This window comes from Dermacentor albipictus, chromosome 1 (genome assembly GCF_038994185.2).
Source record: "Dermacentor albipictus isolate Rhodes 1998 colony chromosome 1, USDA_Dalb.pri_finalv2, whole genome shotgun sequence".
Lineage (NCBI taxonomy): Eukaryota > Metazoa > Arthropoda > Arachnida > Ixodida > Ixodidae > Dermacentor > Dermacentor albipictus.
This window is the reverse complement of record NC_091821.1, coordinates 465,007,779-465,029,998: the sequence shown is the minus strand read 5'-3', so window position 1 is coordinate 465,029,998 and position 22,220 is coordinate 465,007,779. Positions and strand designations below refer to the sequence as shown.

General features: G+C 45.8%; 1 protein-coding gene across 1 annotated transcript in view; it reads left to right on the top strand.

Annotated features, from left to right (window-relative positions):
* LOC135905631 (location of vulva defective 1-like) overlaps window positions 1–22,220 on the top strand; it is a 99,132-nt gene that overhangs the window by 5,723 nt on the left and 71,189 nt on the right. Inside the window, exons 2-6 of the mRNA XM_065436590.1 lie at window positions 5,819–5,870; window positions 17,113–17,252; window positions 18,540–18,557; window positions 18,910–18,945; window positions 21,366–21,392. Coding sequence (XP_065292662.1) covers window positions 5,819–5,870; window positions 17,113–17,252; window positions 18,540–18,557; window positions 18,910–18,945; window positions 21,366–21,392 — 273 coding nt within the window. The remainder of the gene's footprint in view (window positions 1–5,818; window positions 5,871–17,112; window positions 17,253–18,539; window positions 18,558–18,909; window positions 18,946–21,365; window positions 21,393–22,220) is intronic.

The window sequence follows — 22,220 nt, the reverse complement described above, 5'->3', positions numbered from 1 at the left end:
ATAATCTGCGTATCTCCAAGCGACGGCAAACAGCATTACCTTGGCTCGGTCCAGCTACGTGGCATTCGCATATTTTTAAATTTCGGTGCATGATAGTTGAGGCACCCGGTATATAGTTTATGTATACATATCTATTATATTTTGTATAGTTTCCATAGAGTTGTATAGTAGTAGAGTAAACTGTTTTTTTTTTTCAGTATACTTGCTTGCTGATTTTTATCTCCATGCGATCATTGCATGCTTCTGCTCGTCGACCTGCGTGTTGAACAGCGTTAGGAGCAAAGGCCTTCGTTAGGCTATATAGCCTTTAGCTTCTGCTCCCGCTGTTGTGACCAGAACAAGGCCAACTGAAACTGAGTAGCATTTTCTCCGGGCGCATTGAACAAGTGACGTTTCTCCACCGACTGAGAATGTCCCTGCAGCTGTACGCACGAGTCGTGGTGAAAGTGTAGCACGACATCCAAATATTTTCTGTCGTTATTAGACGTGTACATTAGCAGGAATCGCATGTAAAGCGTTACAAATATTCAGGAATATTGTTTTTTTGGGCCACTGAATCGTGCGAGCGATATACCTCCAATAGATTGCGGACTATATCAAAAAGCCCCATCTGTGTTACGTCTATACACTCTTCAACAAAATTACACCCTTTGGGTCGTATCTTGCCACACAATGATCTTCTTCTGCCTTGCTTGCATTTCCTTTTTTGAAAACGCTGCGCCGGCTACTATGCTGTCGAGAATGCTGTGTCATGCTGATAACATGCATGCCTTTCGTGACTTGGAAGTACCGGGCTCACAGCGTTAAAGAAATGAAATGCAGACGAAACAGATGGCGATTATCGTTGTGTAGCAAGATAGAACCCAAAAAGTGTAGTTTTTGCATAAGAAGGCATACACTCTACACTCTTAGAAAAATTTACACACTTTGGGGCGTATCTTGTCTCACAACAATAATCGCCATCCGTGTTGCCTGCGTTTCCTTTCTTCATCGCTGCGAGCCCGGCACTTTCCAGTCGCGAACGGCATGCGCGTCATCAGTGTAACGCAGCATTCTCGACAGGAAAGTAGCGAGCGCCGAGTTTTCAGGAAAGGAAACGCAAGCAAGGCAGATGACGATTATCGTAGTGGGACAAATGTACACCCCAAAGGGTGCAACCGTTTTAAGAGTGTAAAAAAAGTTTACACCCTTTCGGGGTGTATATCTGCCGCACAACGATAATCGTCATCTGCTTTGCTTGCATTTCCTCTCTTAAAAACGCCGCGCCCACCACTTTCCTGTCGGCAATGCTATGTCAGGCTGATAACGCGCATGCCGTTCGTTACTGGAAGTACCGGGATCGCAGCATTAAAGAAAGGAAATGCTGACGAGACAGATGACGTTTATTGTTGTGTGGCAAGATACGGCTCAAAGGGTGTACACTTTTCTTAGAGTGTAAGCTCAACAATTCCCACCTGTTAGGACTTCGTTCTAAAACAAAAGATCGTCAGCCATCTTGCCTGTCATTGCTTTCCTTTAACGCTGCGCGCCCGGTACATTTAGGTCACGAACTGCATGAGTGTTATCAGTGCTATAACAGGAAGGCAGCGAGCACAAGAGTTTATGCAGCTGTTTGCTGTTTTTAGATTTTATCAAAGGGACATCATAGGACCCTGATTTCACGTCTGCATAAAGCTCATGCATGCTATGGAGATGGAGTGCAGAATGTATTGCTGAGATCAGAGTTAGTTTGATCTTTAGCGGCCGAATGTACAAAGATTTGCGTTCGTAAAGGTGTTTGAGATAGGCCAGCCGCATTCGCTAATAATATGTCCAGCATCGGGGTTGGCTGTCGCTTTCTCTAACCAACGATTATAGAGTAATATCGTTTTTGTGAATACTGACCCGAAAGCTCGTTTTATTTTGAACAGAGGTAGATACATACTCTGTCATCCACCTAGCGTTCTTTCTTTTTTTTTTTTGCCAGCTTCTCACTCAGGCACAACTCTCGGAAACACATAGTCGGAATACAATCGCAGATGCTGGTTCTACGGCCATCAACACGTCCTTCTTGCCGGCGTTCTTGGTTTTTGATCGGGCTAAAGTGCGACGACTTCCACTTGGAGGTTGTGTTATCGACGTTCTACATGCGTATAAAAATTCATAGATTGGTATATCAGCGACACTGTCCATCGGTGGCTCGGTCAATCGTTAGCGTTGATTGCGCGCTCGCCTAAAGCGAATTCAGTCACACAAGGCGAGCTCGGTTCCATTTGGCAGCTGATACAAACACTTAGAAACAATACTGAATCGCGATAATTGTTCGCGTGCGGTCAGCACCACTGAAGTGCAGCCGAATGGTATTCGCATTTTTATATGACACGTCCGTTGCATTCCGGTTCCTGAAGTAACATGTGGCACATGGTGGTGGTTGCAAGTCGGAGGAGCTTCGATATAGAGTAGCAGCGCACGTTTAAAGACGATCAGCAGGAACAGCGCTTCGTCCGTTGCTTTCATTGATCGCATCCTGTGCGCTGCCGCTCTGTTTAGCTTCAACGTATATTACAACTGGCCAAAGCTTTAGGCAGGCCGTGCAGGCGCCAACTTTGCTGTACGTCAACGCCTTACGGCAGAAACAATTTCCTAGACTGACGCGCTTCGTGAGCAGGCGCTTAACACCAGCCTATAGTTCAAATTCTGGCAGACCGGCGTTTAGAGGAAAGATATACAGACAAGATAGACACGCATATTGCGCTTTTTTCGTGGTTGATTTCTGCACATTTCGTCTGAGCGGTGGTCTTCCAAAATTTGAAGTGCGCTGTACATCTACCAGCCAAAGTTTCTACACTGCTAACTTAGGTCATCGCACCAATTCTCTCCGACGTCAGGTAGCGGCATACACCAAATTCGTTGCCTGTACGCCTTAGACTAAAGTTTTGGCTGCTGTAGCAAGAACCCCCAAGTTGGCTGATAATTAATGCACGCGAATCTGGATGAAATGGAGGCCAATGAGCCCTGGAACCCGGTTATTAGAAAGGACTCGTGTACTATAGGCTTTGCAATGTAAATGCCTAACATGTCAGTGGGCCACGTCGTCATCCCTTTAGTGACCTGCTGCTCACGTAGGAGAAGCCCACACATCAGCTTAGTCTTAGCGCTTTTATCTGAAGGTACATTTGAACTAGTGACCACAGGCAAGATCTGAAACCCGGTGGTTGCTTTATGGATAACGTTTCTGAATGTTTAACAACGAAATGTTGAAACTGCTTTTACCGTTGTACATCCCTCTTTCTATCCCATCATCATCCCCCATGACACCTTTGTCCCCATTCCTCCTGCCTCTGTGCAGAGTAACAGGCTAGAGCACGCTAGCTCACGCCGGCCTCATTGCCTTCTTTCAGATAAATTCTCTCTATTTTTGTTCTAAGTACACGGGAGTTCTCCATCTTTCCCCAGGCGCAATTCGGTAGCAGATTGAACCCAAGTGACCTTGGCTATGCAACAAAACGCCACTGCCACTGAGTCACAGTGACGCGTGCTTAATACTAGTTGTAATAAACAGCCGAAATGTAACTTGGGCGGCTTCCTTAGCAAGTGTTCCGAGTGTGAGAATAGTGCGCAGATAAGAAACACAGCCAGATTCCTTTATAACGACGTGCTCGGGACTTCCACAATACTTCGTTGTACACGTCACTTTGTTGTAAAGGTCGCGCACCTTACCACTCACGACAGAGCAGGCTAAGCACGTACAACAAAAGAAAACCTTTCTGCAGCATGATTGGCAGCATTGAAAAGACTGAGTGAAAAAAAATTCTGTGCCCACTTTATCTGACAAAGTGCGACTACAGCCAAACCCATAGCACCGAGGTTCACAGCATGTTCCGTGGTGGAAGACAGGAGCTACTCATAAAGCTGCAGATCGTCGAATGCCTCTATGACCTCCCTGCCGTAGCAGTCTTTAGCACGCTTGCAGGATATTGATCAATGTAGCCTTCGTCGACATTCGCGTACTTTGCGCCTTAGTTGGCTCTGAAGACGTCGTCGGTCGTAGGTTACGATTACATTATCGCGTGGTCATGATCTGCGACGTATTCGTCAGCCGTCGTACCCACTGATGCGTCACAAGTGACGTGCGAGTTGGAAGACTCCTACAGTAGTGCAGCAGGGCTACTTCTGATATCGGCATGCTCGCCAACTGCGCCGCCAGAGTTGCCGATGACGCAAGCATATAGCGCCGCCCCCTTGGTGACGTCTGCGGAGGGCCTGGGGCCTGCACCGCACCGGTATACGGGGTCTTCGTTGTTAAGCAGCAAACGAGCCATCGAGGAAGCCGAATTTCCTTCTTTGTACAGGCAGCAAGTTCTTTTTAATGGTTTTCGCTGTTGTGCCGTTCACAATACATTTGAATAATAGGGATTCGGCCCCGGGCATAATCGATCCTTCGTTATACAGGTCATTTCACTGTGGATGCGGTGGACTGTATTCAAGCGAAGATGCAATATTATTATTTTTTCTGCTTAATAGCCATGTGGCTTTGTGTCTCGCTGTTCACCAGTGTTTCCATATTGTGAACTACTGGAATAAACGACTGTGGATGCTCTTTTCAGTGTGGTTATCATCAGGTTAATGCGCCAGGATTTAGGCAGGAACGTTACCCGTTTACAAGCGCGTGCGTTTTGGAAAAATGCAAGGCACGACCTGTCTACGTGTCGGCCTTTCGATGTTGCGTAACGGGTTCGTCGAGTCTCCAAGCCATCTTAGCAGAAAATATTTTCTGGCCCCCTTTTCAGGCAACGCGAAAAGTGATATTCTACTAATTAAATTATTTAGATTCGTGGGTGCTACGCGTCAAAACCACGATTTGATTGAGGCGCACGCTACTGACGGCGGCTCCGGAATTATTTTGGCTGCTTGGTCTTCTTTTTCCCGTGCACCCGTTGCACGGTACGCAAGCATTTTTTGCCTTCCGTCCTTATTGGAATGCGGCCACCGCGGCCGGATTCGTACCCGCGACCTCAGAATAAGCAAAGCAACGCCATAGCCGCTGGCTTACGCCGACCGGTATAAATACCGAATGACTATCCCTACGGGTGTCCGACCCTTGCTCTCAATTCCTTTTTGGTCCCACGGAGGGATGCATATGCTTCTTTGTTTTAAATCAGGAAGCAGACAAACTTACAGACCCCACATTGGTTATGAATAACCCATGCGTAAGGGTTCTGTGCTAGCCTGATCGAAGGCGTTCCGTCTTCGTTTATTTTGTTAATCGTGTTTAATTACGTATTGAATTGAATGGCAGGCATTCTCAGATCATGAACAGCAGGTTGCCACTATCCGTCAAGAGAAAGTGTATAACAGCTGTGTCTTACCGGTACTCACGTACGGGGCAGAAACCTCGAGGCTTACGAAAAGGGTTCTACTTAAATTGAGGACGACGCAACGACCTATGGAAAGAAGAGTGATAGGTGTAACGTTAAGGGATAAGAAAATAGCAAATTGGGTGAGGCAACAAACGCGAGTTAATGACATCTTAGTTGAAATCAAGAAAAAGAAATGAACATGGGCAGGACATGTAATGAGGAGGGAAGATAACCGGTAGTCATTAAGGGGTTACGAACTGGATTCGAAGGGAAGGGAAGCGTAGCAGGTGACGGCAGAAAGTTAGGTGGGCGGATGAAATTAAGAAGTTTGCAGGGACAACAGGACCACAATTACTACATGACCGGGGTAGTTGGAGAAGTATGGGAGAGGTCTTTGCCCTGCAGTGGGCATAACCAGGCTGATGATGATGATGAATCAATCGTATTGAATTAATATTGAAATTTATTTCTCTTCGCAGTTCTCGTACCAGACCTGGGAGATGAAGAGGAGTTTGCACCTTCTGAAATCGAGTACGGGGATTTCTTCAATTCATTCACTTAAGCTAGTCTTTTAGACTTACTAGTTTGGGCTAAGTGCATAGACTTATATTTAGTGAGGCGTCACATGAACCTAAGTTCCATCTCTTAAGAAATAACGGTTGAGGTTAATTGTCGCAGATAGCGTTATGAATAATGAAGTGGTTGTCATGCATGAATAATTTACCACTATTAGCCATTTCGCTAACTGCAAGTTGAGGCGAAATCTATGTTCAGTGGAATATATCCAGTACAATGTATGTTCAATACATCGTAAAACAAGCAGTTATGACCGCGACAGAGCTTGATTTCATCACAAGTGCTTCTTTTAGCGCGCCTCTAGGCATCATCTCTCGACCATTCGCAGCTGGATGCCATGGCACATAAATAGCGGAGATGGAGAATACAAACGAATAGTTAACTCGGCGTGAAAGACGACTTCAACTGCCCTGTAAAAAATTGCTGCGAACTTATTGTACCCTTTTATACCCTACAATTCTATGCAATGCAATCACTGCTGCCAGCGCTTTGGTACAACATTTCTCGTTTCTTTAAGGTGCTTAATGCAAGGCCTTCGAAAATGTGCTAGAAACTACGGGTGTTGTGGCGTCAAACTATTCCAAACTGTTTCTATTCTGGTTCTGAAATCAGCGCTTCGCGATTGGTCAAACATTTTTCGGGCCCCGCCCAATTCACCTGCCTGCCACGCGACGTCAGGAAAACCGCGAAAACTCCCCATCGGATCAATGTGCACACACTGCATGATTAGACTGGACAAAAGAAAGCTAATTATTTCCTATTCTAAACCTTTTTTGCCGTTAGCACTCCGCTATTGGTCAAAAGTTTTCGGGCTGCACCAACTTCGCCTGCCTGTCTCACGCGACATCCCAATAACTGCGAAAACTCGCCCCGTCAAAGTGACGTGTAGGCACTAAAAATCCATTAATGTGCCGAACAAAATTGGTTTTCTTCTTTGTGATTGCCGTAGGCTGCCCCGTTCCGAAAAGAATAGAATGTCTGCCCACCGATCATTCGGGCACTGGCTACTCGGAGCTGCCGGGGACCATGAATTTATTTGCGTACAATAAACATTTCAGCACGGCAATATAACGTTGTCAAACCCTTTCGTCACGTTTACGACATTGCTCTGCCAACTCTTCTTCGCTGAGAATCCGTTTTAGCGGCGTTTTCAGCCTTCCGTTCGACGCTGCCGTGACTTTCGACCATACGCCGCAAGCTAAAGATGGGGAAGCTGGCCAATCGCAGACGCCGCCAACACCCTCCTCATCCGGTTATCTACTTTCGAAACTCTAGCTCAGCCCTGCCGAAACCTTCGCCAACGCTGCGTGCTCCTCGCCTCTTGTCAGCCAGTAACATAAGAAAAACCTGTCAAGATAGGCAATGCTATTTGTTTTGCAAGCAAACAAAAGTGACCTCCTATAAACGAGGATAGCGTTTGGTTGGTTGGTTCAAACGACCCTGCGGTTCACCGCCGGATGTTTGCGTCGGCGGTTACGTAAATTTGAGGTCAGCAGTTTTGGAATGAAAACATATTGTAATAGTTTTACGTTACAGGGCCCTACATCTGCTGCCGTAAAATGTTGGACAGGTTTTGGTTTTTGCTTATGTTTTTTTTTTGGAGCAAGGTCTTGTGCATGCTGGCAGGCAGCGCAATGACTTACAAGGAAACTAAACAAAGAACCAAACGCCAAAAGCGCTAACAAAGTGAAATTGAGTGCATGCATATAGAAGACGGAAAAAAAGATGCGAAAGAAAGTCGCCACGTGCCTTTCCAAGTGCGCCACCTATCCGACACTCTCATTCACACCTGCTAGATATCTTATTTCTTTCCTTGTGAGCAAACTTGACGGTGCACTCAAGCTAAATCTCTAAACTAAACTATATCACTAAACTATATAAACTAAACTAAATCATCACGCTGAATTTCCTCAGTCTCTACTATCAAGACTCATCTGTGTTACGATACCTATACATGTGCTATCGAAACAAGGCGTACAATCTCACTCATGACAGTGAACCACTAAGTGCCCACCTGTGCACTTATTCGCCTTGCTGTCGTGCTCTCTTAGACGCTCATTAACGCACCGCTCACTCTGCCCAACGTAGACTCGACCACAGGATATCGGAATTTTATACACTACGCCCTGTGCACAAGCTATAAACTTATTGGGGTGTCTATAGCGCTACACGTCTTTCTTTAACGCGATAGCGTTAAGGGCCATGTGTGGCAGAAAATCCGGTGTCGGTGTCGGCGGAGTTCTCCGTGAGCGAAAGTTGCCGCAAATATTTAGGTATATGCATATGCCACGCCTTGCTATATAACACGTGGTATATGCGTGTTATATCGCCACACCATTCTATCATTAAAGGTGCTCATATACCTTGTCTTAAATTCTTGACAAAGTTATTCGTTGGAATTTTCATAATGACAGCCCACAAACGAATGTCATGACAGAAAATACCGACAGCGCATGTTCTTATGTTAAATCTCCTCAGACTCGCATATTAAAAGTGCGAAACAATGACAAACACCACAAAATGATGTGATTTTTATGGCGCGGCTCTGCGCTGCCTCCGGGATCGGCCCACACAACACGCCACGTTTCTGCCAGAAAGCTCGCCTTCGTGCATAGCGTTCGCCGCCAGCGTTTCCCGGTAAACATTACGTTTACATAAGCTCCAGTTGTCGGGAAGCGTGCGAAGCAGTCAGGGATCTTTGAATTCTATCGCGTTTCACTCATAAGGCGAAGCTGAAGTGTCCTCCAATTTATTTTCTTTCGGAACTGGACACGTTCTTCTGCATAGACTGGACAGCTTTTCAGGCGCCGACATTACTACTTCAACGCCAGCTTTGTTGTTCCTAATCTACTTGACACTGTGCGCGACACAATGAATCTAAGGGTTACAACAGTTTCTTCTGTTGCTGGGAATGTTCGTCAATACGTGAGCTCGTTCCCTTTCTGGTGTCCCTGTGCACCGCTTCAACCATAGCTTTGGTGAGCCTCTGTGGGTAGCCCGCTTCCACTAACCTTTAAGTCCCTGCAGGTCACTGCGCTGCCTACCAGCATGAATTTGTGCCAACTAGCCGGATCCAATTGCTTGTTAAGGGACTGTGCTTCCAAACTGTTCAATCAGTTGGCGCCAGCACGAACCTTTCCCCTCAATATAAGCAGGAGGAAAGACAGGAGGACCCCTAAACTGTGCAGAACGAAGCTGCAGGCTCGAGAGCCAAATGCCTACAAGCATAGCCGCCAAAATCGGGGGCAACGTCCGACACCTCTTGGACGCCAAGGCTTGAGTCCAAATTCTGGCCTGCAGGTTGAACACATACCATAGGGCATTCGTTTAGATTACCAGAAATCTGGCGTTTCGGATTTTAACAGCTGTTAAATTGCTTAGGGAGACACTGAAGAGCAATAGTAAATTATAGTCGGTGACAACCTAAGAATTATACGGTTATATGTACCTGCCCAACTCGAAATCAATTTGCGCAGATGGGCCAACTAGTTAGGCTCGCTTATTTGCCTGATGTCAAGTGGTTTGACGCATTTAAGTAAGTACATATCAGTCTTTGTTTAACTGGTTTCTGGATGAAACATCAACGTCTAGGGCAACTTTTATGGGCTGATATCACTTCCGAGCCATAGGTAGCATTTTAGCTTGCCACAGATAAGTTTTATTTTACGATTAGCCTAGCACATCCATTAGCAGAGCAGGACCATCAAGCTGTGAGCAAACTCCAGCCTGTTCGGCTCTCTTTCAGAGGTGAAGGGCAGGTGCGCAACACTTTTCTGGGAGGAACTTGTTTGTAACTTTTAGGTTGCCACCGACTATATAGTTTACATGAGTAAAAGCACTGTCTGTCAACAGTTTTCATACATTTGACAGGAAAGGGCGTCGGTGATATGTGCGGAACAAACAAATACTGGAATTCCACGCGCGAACCGCAGCATTCGTACAACCGTTAGACATCATATATTTAACAGTATTATTTTACACTTCAGTTGGTATATTGGCAGGAAATGGTTTCAAATCTTCCTGTAGGTTGAGTTGCTGATTTACTCAGAATGTAATACAGACCCCTCTTTGTCGACAAGAAATCAACCAGGTAGCAGGAAATGTTCCCGCAATCGAAGCAGCCTTTTAACCTAGGGCACCTTCTGATTTTTTATCTGGAAAAAACAGGGATTTGATGAAGTCACGGGAAGCTTGTGCGAGAAGTTCATAATCTCTAACTCATTTCTGTATTTTATATGCCACCTAAGTTATGAGCGCAAGGTTAGCTATAATCGAAACGTCCATTTGGCATTTGTAGCATAAAGTTCATTATTAAAAAGGTAATTGGCGAAGCTTAGTTAGTCAGCATGCTGAATAATACCACAGTGAGTTTTCTTTTGTCCGACCTTGTCGCGAATCTTTTCATTCAAAAAGTGTTACTGTTTCTTGGATACCCAATTTTTAATAATTACGAACCGCTACTGCTGAAACACCTGCTGTAGCCTTTACTGACAGTAAGAGTGAATGTTTCTATAGTCTGGAAACGTAATATGCAGCTTGACTTAGTAAGTCCTCTGGGTTTCGTTATATTTCAGTATGGCCCAATGTTTTAACAATTGGGCTTCATCCCGAAAGCAAGGATAATATCACCATTAGGCGGCGGTGTGGCCCACCCGCTATGGGTTACGGGCAACCTAGACCCCATCCGTGGCATTCCTTCCAGATGTCCCGGTTGATACTTCGGAAAACAACTTTTCATCGCGGCAGGTACCACAGACGCCTCGAATTTGAGCCACTTAAATCTGCCCGTTGCTAATAGGACGTTTCCACGCCCACCGGACACGAAGTTCCTGCAATTATACCTTGTTCAGTCATTTTTACCAATATAAACTTTTAAAAAAAGGCCTACGAGTACCCAGGAACAGTGCTGAATAGTGTCGCTGTGGCGAAAAAGGTTTGAATAAAATTCACAGTTCCTAGTAGCGCCCCGTCTAATCCCCATTCTCTTCCCTGTGATCCCGTGTTTGACGCTTCAACCTTTCCCAAACGTCCCTGACCAAATGGCCCAAAAGAATACTCTCCGATAGGATTCATCTTCCCTCATTTGTCGTGTCAGTGAAGCGATGAGAAAACACCAGCGAATGAAGAGCATCTGCTATGGGAACTGGAAAATTAGAAGTCGCCCAAGTATCACGTCTTTGCGACGCTTTACCGCCACCATTACATCTGAGCCCGCCGACGTACGTGAAGCCGATCTAGCCGAGAAAAGGGCCTGATCATGCGAGGGTAATATTTCGGAGCCTTAATTGTCTACTTCGTAATCAGCGAGGGGTTTGAGGAGTATTATCCATATTCTCAGACTACCCTCAATTCGAAGTTCTTCCGCCACTCTACCGAGTTGAGCTCAGCGCCATCTGTTGACTCAAGAAGGCGCTAGGGTTATCCATAATTGACGCGGACTGTCAATAAAGTGCAGCGACCACTTCTCCCGAGGAACGGCGCTGTGACCAACTTTCTTTGAGTCGAAGGGGAGAGTTGAGTGGAGGAACGTTCTAGAATCATCATCATCATCATCATCAGCAGCAGCAGCAGCAGCAGCAGCAGCAGCAGCAGCCTACTTTATGTCCACTGCGCAGGACGAAGGCCTCTCCCTGGGATCTCCAATTACCCCTGCCCTTCGCCAACCGATTCCAACTAGCACCCGCGAATTTCCTAATTTCATCGCTCCACCTTGTCTTCTGCCGTCCTCGACTGCACTTCCCTTCTCTTGGTACCCATTCTATAACCCTAATGGTCCAGCGGTTATTTAACCTGTGCATTACATGACCTGCCCAGCTTCAATTTTTTCCTAGTATCAATTAGAATATCGGGTATCCCTGTTTGCTCTCTGATCCACTCCGCTCTTTTCCTGTCTCTTTACGTTATGCCAAACATTCTTCGTTCCATCGCTCTTTGCGCGATCCTTAACTTGTTCTCAAGCTTACTTGTCAATCTCCAAGTCTCTGCCCTATATGTGAGCCCCGGTAAAATTCACTGATTGTATCATTTCCTTTCCAATGATAACGGTAAGCTCCCAGTCAATAGCTCACGATGTCTGCCGTATGCGATCCAACCCAATTTTATTCTGTGAATCTCCTTCTCATGGTCAGGGTTCCCTGTTATTAGTTGACCTAGGTAAACGTACTCCTTCACAGACTCTAGAGGCTGACTTGCGATCTTGAATTCTTTTTCCCTTGCCCGGTTATTTATCATTATCATTGTCTTCTGCATATTAATCATCAACCCCACTCTTACACTCTCTGTGTTAAGGTCCTCATTTCTTGCAGCTTGTCCCCAGTGTTGCTGAACAGGACAATTTCATCTGCAAATCGAAGGTTGCTGAGATAATTGCCGTTCATCCTTGCTCCTAAGCCTTCCCAGTTGAATAGCTCGAATACTTCTTCCAAGCACGCAGTGAATAGCACTGGAGAGATTGTGTCTCCTTCTCTGACCCCTTTCTTTATAGGTATCTTGCTACTTTTAGGGAGTATAATCAAGGTAGCTGTGGAATCTCTGCAGACATTTTCCAAGATTTTTACGTTAGCGTTCTGTGCCCCTTGATTACACAATGCCTCTATGACTGCTAGTGCCTCTACTGAATAAAATGCCTTTTCGTAATCTATGAAACCGTATAGAAAGGCTGATTGTACTCTGCAGATTTTTCGATTACCTGGCTGGTGACATGGATGTGTTCCATTCTACACTATCCATTATCAAGCCAACCTGTTCTCTTCCTTGACTGAAGTCAAGTGTTGCGCTTATTCTATCAGAAAACATTTTGTCGCATAATTTACACAATAGTAGAAGTAAGCTGATCGCCCTCTAATTTTGGAATTCTTTAACGCCTGCATTTTGTGGGTTAGTATATCTTTGGCATACTTCCAGTTCTCTGGGACCCTTGAAGTCGATAGGCACTTCGTATAGAGAACCACCAGTTTTCCAAGCATTCTCTCCTCCATCTTTGAATAAATCAACTGTTATTCCATCTTCTCCTGCCGCTGTTCTCGGTTTCATGTCATGTAAGGCCCTTCTGACCTCATGACAAGTTATAGGAGGATTTTCTGTATGCTGTTCATTACTGCTTCGAATGGAGGTATCCTGACTCATCTGGGTGCTATACAGGTCAGTATAGAATTCTTACGCTGCTTTTACTATGCCTTCGAGATTGCTGATGTTATTGTTACGTGTAGCTTAAACTGAATGCTATTTACAATTTATTTACAATGAAGCTAACGGAGGCCGAAATGGCGACGCTATATCAAGCCGGCACACACGTCGTCTTCTTTCTCCTCAGTGCAGCCACACTGTGGCGGCTGTTCCGTAGCATCACCCCCAGCTGTAGAAGCACCGTCCCGGTGCTTAATCTACACATCCGCGGTGAAAGGTGTGTCGTAAGGTTTTAGTCTCGCCACGTGAACGATGTCGCTTGCAGCTGATGAAGACGCTGAGAGGTCGGCAGGGATGATTTCATATGTGATATCGATCACTTGTCGCACCACACGGTAAGGGCCAGTGTAGCGCAACAGCAGCTTTTCAGAAAGGCCCACACGTCGAATGGGTGACCAGAGAAGCACCAGAGAACATGGAGAAAAGTGCACGTCGCGATGGTGGTAATCATAGAGGCGTCTCTGATGCTCCTGTGAGGCCTCGAGACGGGTGCGGGCGAGCTGTCGCGCGTGGTCGGCGTGTGCGATCGCGTCGCGGGCGTATTCAGTGGCTGAACGTGTGGCCGAGGGTAGCAAAGTGTCCAAGGGCAAGGCGGGTTCTCGGCCATATAGGAGATAGAATGGTGAATAGCCGGCGGTTTCGTGACGCGATGAATTATACGCGAACGTCACAGATGGTAAGTGACGATCCCAGTGGTGGTGGTCGGTCGCAACGTACTTCGAAAGCATGTCGGTGATGGTCCGGTTGAGGCGCTTCATGAGGCCGTTGGTCTGTGGGTGGTAGGATGTGCTGAACTTGTGCTTTGTCGAGCAGGATCGGAGGATGTCCTCGACGACTGCCGAGAGAAAGCTGCGGCCACGGTCAGTGAGTAATTGGCGCATGAATTGGCGCAAGCTTCATGGAGTAATCCATGCAGCTCAAATGGCTTGGAGGCGGGTGCACAGGGTCGGCAAGAGGAGGCAAGTCAAGGCGAAGTGAGCCGGCCGAACAGTCAATGAGGGCAGAATGATTGGCAAGAAAATCCAGACCGAGAATGATTTCGTGAGGGCAATGCTAGATGCCGGTGAAGAGAACGACTGTGTGTCCCTCTGCAATGGTGAGTCGGGCAGAACACATGCCAACAATAGCGACAGTCCCTCCGTCGGCAACTTGTTCAACTCGGTTCGGGGGAGGCGTCAGAACTTTCTTGAGCCGACGGCGAAGAACAGCACTCATAACTGACACATGCGCTCCGGTGTCATCAACGCGCACACAGGAACACTGTCGACGAAAACGTCCAAAAGATTCTTGTTCGTGGGTAAGGTGAATCGAGGATTTCGTGCCAATGACGTCACTGCAGCTTCACCTCCAGAAGCTGCACTGTCTACTTTTCCGGTCGGGGGTGCGGCGAGTAGGTCGGAGAAGGAGCACGGCGTGACGGGGGCGAGCGAGATTGGCGGCGGGAGGAAGAAGGCGAGAGGGAGTAGCGGGGTCGTATCAAAGATGCCGCAGGGTCAGATTATGGGGCGGGCATAGCAGGAGCGAAGGAAAAGGACGCACTGGAGGGGCGAGGGTGGTAATCAGGAGAATAGCGCGTCGGAGAAGCCCAGCGGCTGCGGCAGTGACGAGCGACATGTCCAATGCGTCGGCAGTTAAAACAGATCGGGTTGTCTGGGTTGCGCTGTCCATAAAAAGGAGTAAGAAGAGCGGGGTGGGGACGGGCGTGAAGAAAGAGGTTCAAAGCGTACGGGACGAATGGATTGCAGGCCGACGTTGGACAACTCTTGACGGACGACGGCCTGGATCAAGAAGATTGTCACCGGAGAATGATCAGGTAACGGGAATGAAGGGGCCGCCGGTTGTGCCGCTTCGACCTCACGACGAATGACGCGGGTCAAGTTGTCACATCGCGACGGCTGGATGAAGAGGTCGTCACAGGATGACGTAGCAGCTGTGTTGGGAAGTCGTGTGATGTGCTGGGATATCCGGCGGCTTTTAGCATGCTCTAGAGGGTGGCACTCCTTGAGGATGGTATCGATGCTGGTGACGTTCGTAAACACCAGTAAATTGAAGGCGTCGTCAGCAATGCCTTTGAGGACGTGATTAACCTTATCGTCCTCAGACATATTCGGGTCAGTCCTGGCACAAAGGGCCATGACGTCGAGAATGTATGACACGTAGGACTCGGTCGACGTCTGTACACGTGTGGCAAGGGCTTTCTTGGCATTGACTTGTCGACCAAGCGGATTGCCAAAAAGATCGCGGAGCTTGTCTTTGAAGAGATCCCAGCTCGAAATCTCCTCTTCGTGAGTCTGGAACCACGCCAGTGGAGCTTCGTCTAGGTAGAAAAGAACGTTGGCAAGCGTAATAGTCGGATCCCATCCGTGACTGGTGCTGACGCGTTCGTATACGCGAAGCCAGTCGTCAACATCAGGACTGCCGACTCCGTTGAAAATACCAGGATCCCGAGGTGGGGAAACGGCGACGTATAGGTCGGGGCTGGAGGCGGAGACGCTTACGTAGATGAAGTGCCACCAGCAGTAGCCGAAGTTGCATTGTCGCCGTTGCGACCACTACGAAGCTCCATGACGGGTACGGGGAACGTCCACCTCCACCAAATTAATGTTACCTGTAGCTGAAGCTGAATGCTACTTACAATTTATTTACAATGAAGCTAATGCAGGCCGAAATGGCGACGCTGTATCAAGCCAGCACACATGTCGTCTTCTTTCTCCTCAGTGCAGCCACACTGTGGCGTCTGTTCCGTAGCATCATTACCCTGCTTATCTTTCAGTGCATACATCTTGGTTTGTCCTATGCCAAGTTTCCTTCTCACTGATTCCATGCTGCGTCCATTTTTTACGGCTTTCTCAGTCTTTCTCACATTATAATTTAAAATATGCCTTAAATTTGCCTTGTTGATCAGTTTTGACAGTGAATATCTGATCTCTTGAGTTGGACACTTTCATTCTTTGTCATTTCTTTACTAGGTCCATTGTTACTTAGGAGAGCTTGCCTACTGGTTGACTGGTTCAAATGGTGCCTTGCCTCCCACTTCAATTGCTGCCTCTGAAGGCGGCCTAGTTACGGTTCCATTCAATACCCCTATGTCAACTTCATCTCTTCGTTCTAAGGCTGCATATTTGTTTGCAAGTACCAGCCTGAATTTGTCTTTTACCCTTTCTGCCTCTAGGTTGGCCTGTCTCTTCTTGACCAATATTACTCTTTCTCTCCTCAAATTGAGGTGAATCCTAGCCCTCACTATTTATTGATCACTGAACTTTACCTACATCCTGCACTATGCTTGGATCGGGAAAAGTATGAAATCAATTTCATTTTTTTGTTTCACCATTAGCACTTTTCCAGGTGCACTTTCTGTCGCTACGCTTCCTGAAAAAGGCGTTCATTATTCGCAGCTTATTCCTTTCTGCAAATTCTACCAGCATCTCTCCTCTACCGTTCCTAGAATTATCGCCGTAGTTGCCAATTTGTTGTTCGCCAGCCTGCTTTTCCCCCACTTTTGCATTGAAGTCAGCCATCCCTACAGTACACTGAGTCTGCAGTTTTCTCATCGATAATTCAACATCTTCATAAAACTGATCTACTTCATTATCGTGACTGGATGTTGAAGTGCAGGCTTGTACTACCTTTAATGTCTACCTCTTATTAAGTTTGATTACGACTACTGCTACCCTCTCATTATTGCTGATAATTCGTCAATGTTGCCCGCTATGTCCTTATGGATTACAGAATTCATACATTTAAAACACGAGCCTCATCTTCACACACCGTCCCCTCACGTCATCCCCTCTGCCTCCAGACGGTATACAAGGGCGTTGCATCAAATTTCATTCTAACGTATTTACCAAAAACGTGATTTTGTTTACCTAAAGCGTAACTGCGAGTCGGCCTAGTTGGAACAGATTCATTATTTAAGAACGTTTTGTGCGCAAACAGACAGGGACGAAGAAAAGGGTAACACAAGGACAAGCGCTTTTTACCTCTCTCTCTCTCTCCCCTGGCTCTGGTCAAGGGTCAAAGAAATCGACCTCGAGGGTGCCCCTGTGGAGGAAGACGATGGCTGGGAGTGTCCGCGCATGCTCACGGCGGGCTTCGTGTACCTCATCTTCCTGGTGCTGCTCGTCTTGATGTTGGGTTTCATAGTGTCTGTCGGTGAGTACAGTCCTTATCGAAGAGTGTTTTCTCATTGGCTGGCGTTCCGGGGCCCGACACCCGCGATAGCTGTGTCAGGCCCTGTCTGTCCATGTCCATGGTGGCATGCCCCATGGACATGTGGCACGCCGCGCATGCCGCATGTCCATGGTGCGCATGCTCACTTTCATATTCCTGTATATGCATATATAAGAGTCTCACAATAAACTATAGGCAGTTCCTTCTGTGCACCCGTTGATTCAGGCCACACGTTCAACGCGGCAGGAAACATGGAATCGGAAGTGTGGAATAGCGATGCCACGCCATTTCAGCGACTTGAAAGCAACCCGAACGTACGAGCCAAATTGCTTTCGTGAGTCCGCCGGGACCTTGAACTGCGACTGAGGAAATTAGCAAGAATTAGCAGTCGATCGATCAGAGTTTTAAACACTGCTGCACCGCAAAACGGGTGCACGAGAAGTTTCGCCCAGAATCGACGAAAATAGCTTTGCTAAGCGTCGCAGGTGAGCAGGCCGTCGGCATTTTCAACTTGTTCGACTTCCCGACGGATGATATAACGGGATGACCGCGGTGTAAATAGCCAATAGCAGACGAGCGTTACTTAAAAGAGGCTTTGTGATTACAAGCCGTTTAGTTCGTAAGAGATATATACGTGCCACTCACGTTCGCTAATATTATGTTCAATATCCTGATTGGTTGGTGCACGCTCCTACGATGCACACTGTCGTACTTCCTGCTTGTGTCGCTTCTACTAATTCAGGTTGAACAATCGAAAATGCAACGTTAAGTAATGCAAAGGGTCAGTGTATCTTAGAGCGTAGAAGTGCTAAAGGATGTTGTATGTAGCTGTGATTAAGAGAAAAGGCGAAGTCTATGTGCTTGGGAAGAAGAATTTCCGCGGTCAACTGTATGGTAATACGTATTACTTCTCACCGACGGTCAACCAGGGTAATGGAACGGATAGCGCCATTGCTACCGCGGCCTATTAAGGAAAATCTGTATGAAATAATCACTGTGTTTTGATCTCGCATCCCATTTGAAAGCTTTACGTATTTCAGCGGTCCCGGCATCTGTAGTTCGGCGTCACAGCATGACACTGCATTGTTTTGCAGGGTGTCATTGCGCGCGATTACAAGCCACAAAGATTAAGCGTTCGCTTTTCATTTGAAACTTTACTTCTACAGAAATTTGAACTCGTTGAATTCGCTTAGCATGGGATTCCATGCGACTGCCATGTTACAGTTCAGAGGCTTGCTAAACATCTTATTTCTTTTGCTTATTTTCTAGAGATGAGCTATGAGCCGAGTAAGTATTAAAATATATCATTCGCAGCTTTGCAGTCAATGGACAGGTTCAAATGGCGATTGATTTCGGAATCTGCAGCACTATGTTGGCATTAAATAACAAATAATAATAATAATAACACAAATATATAAAGCGGTGGCGGCGTAAAAAATTGTTTCATTGTTGCTGTAATTTACGGAGTGCATCATGGCGAATTCCTTAAGTGTCTTCGTGGGGTCACCATACGCCAACTTTAGAAACTTCGTGCGAGAAGCTAAGAACATAAGATCGAAAAGCTGGCTTCATAATTCTGCACCACTCATTCGCTGATCGTTGTACAAATGTGACCCACTATTACGCGTTCTTTCTACAGATACCATGGAGGACGTGGAAACGACCACTAGCTTTGGTACGTCTTCGTGCTTTTTTATTTAATTGAACATACTTTTGGTAGTGGATATTTCCTTCTAATCAATATTCTAATCATCAGGAAGGTAGTTTCATACCAGTGTCACGAGAGAGAGGTGAAATTACCAACTGCAACTATTGGTTCTTTTTATAAAGGATTTCTTTTACTCGATACATTTCCTTTAAGACTATGTGCGCAGTGAATCTGGCGTTCTGCAAGCGGGTTGCTAGAGGAGGCAGGTATACTTTGTCGATATTAACGCAAGCTTGAAACAGGTAATGATAAAGAAACGTGGTACATTTTTTTTTATAACTTGGTAACTTTTATGGTAAACTTGGAGGCATTCACATCTTAATGCAATCTCTTTTCTTGTGTATTCGAAACTGTTTTTATTTGGAGAAACTCATTCATCGAATTTCAACGCTCCATTCAGGCCATATCAAAACTGAGGTCCCGGGAACATCAAGGGAGCTAGGCGGCTCTGCTACTGCGTTCTTCGGAAGTGCCCCGCGACGACGAAAATCGCGACGAAGTTTGAATTTCTGCGCTCTGCGGCAGACAGTGGTACGGCGCGGCAGATATTGGTTCGTCAAGCATCTCCCGCGACCTGCCGTATCGGTATCTGTTGCGACTTGCCATAATTCAAACTTCGTCACGCATTTTCTCACCGGAGGTTTCTGTCTGCACTAATATAGTGAGATTGCAGTAATAGGGAGGCTGTTCAGTTACAGTATTTCCTCTATAGAGAGTTCTAATTCAATGATGAATGTCTCAAATAAAGTGCGATTATGAGGTCCTCTATTTAAACGAGGTAAGTTAAAACGATAAAGCCTCAAAATTCGCCATATAGACAAGTGCCCCCAAGGTTCTCATCAGAAAGTTAAGAACATGGTAACGACCCGTATGACAGCCACACAAGTATAATGCCCACTAGTAGGGTCAATTTTCAATGTGTGTAGCGCTGTGAATTCACATGCAAATCGACGTTATTCAGTTGGGTAACTGCTGCAAAAAAACTTGCTGAGCATGTTACGACCTTGCGGGCGTATCAAACTCAGTTAATGGCGCACTTAGCAACAGTAATAGAGTCCAATTAAAATGTATTGAGGCGCCGCGAAATCAACAAATGCTCATTCATTATCGCATCGAAGGTTTGTTGGTGTAAAGCCTGATAAAAAGTTATGGCTATTCATGTATTTAGTGCATCACCGTCGTGCAACTAGTCGCTGGATGATGGTGTTAGAAGTGACCACATCTCCATTGTAATTAAATACCCGTATATTCCTTTTTCAATGTTGGATTTACCAATTTCATGTTGGTTGCCGTTACTTTTAGCGTTCTGTACTTAAAGTGCAGCACATTGTAATATTACTTGCATGGAATATCGAGGCAAACATTCAAGAACTGTGTTTTATTTCATGTGGCAAAGTTATCGTTTTTGTTGCTGTCGTCCTTTTTGTCGTCATCCTCGTGATACTAATTCGCTCTTGTACCTATCTGCGGCTTTTCGAGCAGAGCTAGCATCTTTTTGTCATTTGTTTTACTCTGTGAGAGATTATCGCCAATAACAAAAGTGGTATTAAAAGTCAGCCACATATGTCAGCCACTGCGTAAAGAAACACGCTTTAGTTCGTCTGAATAGTATGAGAAAGTTCAAACGCACACATTACATTGAAAAAAAGCAGGACCATATATTGATTATATTGACTTAATACGTATGGCTGCTTGTGGTGCGACAACAGATTGAGCGCTTTGTGATCTATGGTACAGGCGTTGTTATTTATATACATCACAGCGAGTTTCAGACGGTACGACGCATCTTTACTGAAAATAACGATGTCAAGGTAACCGGTTTTATCGAAGTGGCTGAAGTTGATGCTACTATAATGGTGACGCCATAATTTAAATGTTTCAGGCTACCAATATTTCTTCAAAATCAAAGCAAGAGTAATTGGAGGACGATTCCGGTGAATAATATTACAAACAGCCACAACTTGATTTGGACGAGTAGGTTCGTCTGGCTGCCGACTGAAGTTTATTCCGTTGGCAGTCCGCGCTGGCATTGTCATAGTTGTTTTCTTGTTTATGTCCTCGTTTCTTCGAGCTGCTTCAACTTATATTCATTACAAATAGTAATGACTATCTTGTAATCATCAAGAAATATTATCATAATGACTGAATTCCGTTAACACATGATCAAATTTATTTGTGCTGATGTGGAACATTAAACTATAGACAACTAATCTATCTGAACACTGTAAGGTCTCACGTACTCCAACTGAGACCGGCTATGGTAGAGTTTGTGAAAATAGTGTGCATTCGAGATTAAAATGCCAGTTTAACGCAATACGGTAGTGTTATTTATAAAAAACTACGGTGTCTTTCTTTCCCATTTTCAATAACCCGCTCACTCTGGCAAGACATCCGTATGCCCGACCTTGAAAGGAGTAAGTACCGTTATTTTTTTCTGATGCACGTTACAGCGACACCGTGACATACAGTACTACCGGGCTCAGTATGAGCAACGCGAAAGGACGTGGCAGAGTGCTCGTACGTTAGAGCTCGCACGGAGCGGGATAGTACAGCGTAAGATGTCATTACAAAAAAAAACTGACGTAATGCCGCGCACAACGTACCATATTCCGCCTCATCCGGTTAGGAATAAATTCGTAGGTCGAATGAAATGATCTAGATAATGCAAAATATCACGGTGCCACAACCCTGTTTAATGCGATTGGCATTCTTAACCTATTTCCTGCACATCGCGGTATGCACATTGTGTTTGTAGACTGTTTACTCCGACGGCCTTTCTCATAGTTGAATTTGTTTATTGATTTCTTTCTGCACATCAACAGAAATCGAAGCAAAAGCGAAAGGACATACAGCCTGACGGAGGATTTTGCTCGGAGATCAATTTCGGCACGCAGACGTATATATACAAGTAGGCAAACCGCAACAATGTACAGTGCTTAAAGTCAGCTAATCAGTTAACAATCTCAATAGTCTTTATAGATATAAAAATATCAACATAAAGTATTAACGCCGAGCAAAGAAAAGAAGTAAATCCGCATACATATATTGTCACAAGCAGGCCGAAATGCTTAAACAGTTATTAGAGCGGTAGGATGCTCTTCGAAACGAAATCCAAGAACTGCAAACGAATTTCTTGAAAACTGAGAAGCTGGTTTTGGAACTCATCATCATCATCAGCCTGTTTTAGGCCCACTGCAGGACGATCTCCAAAGCGATCTCCAAGTACCCCTGTCCTGCGCCAA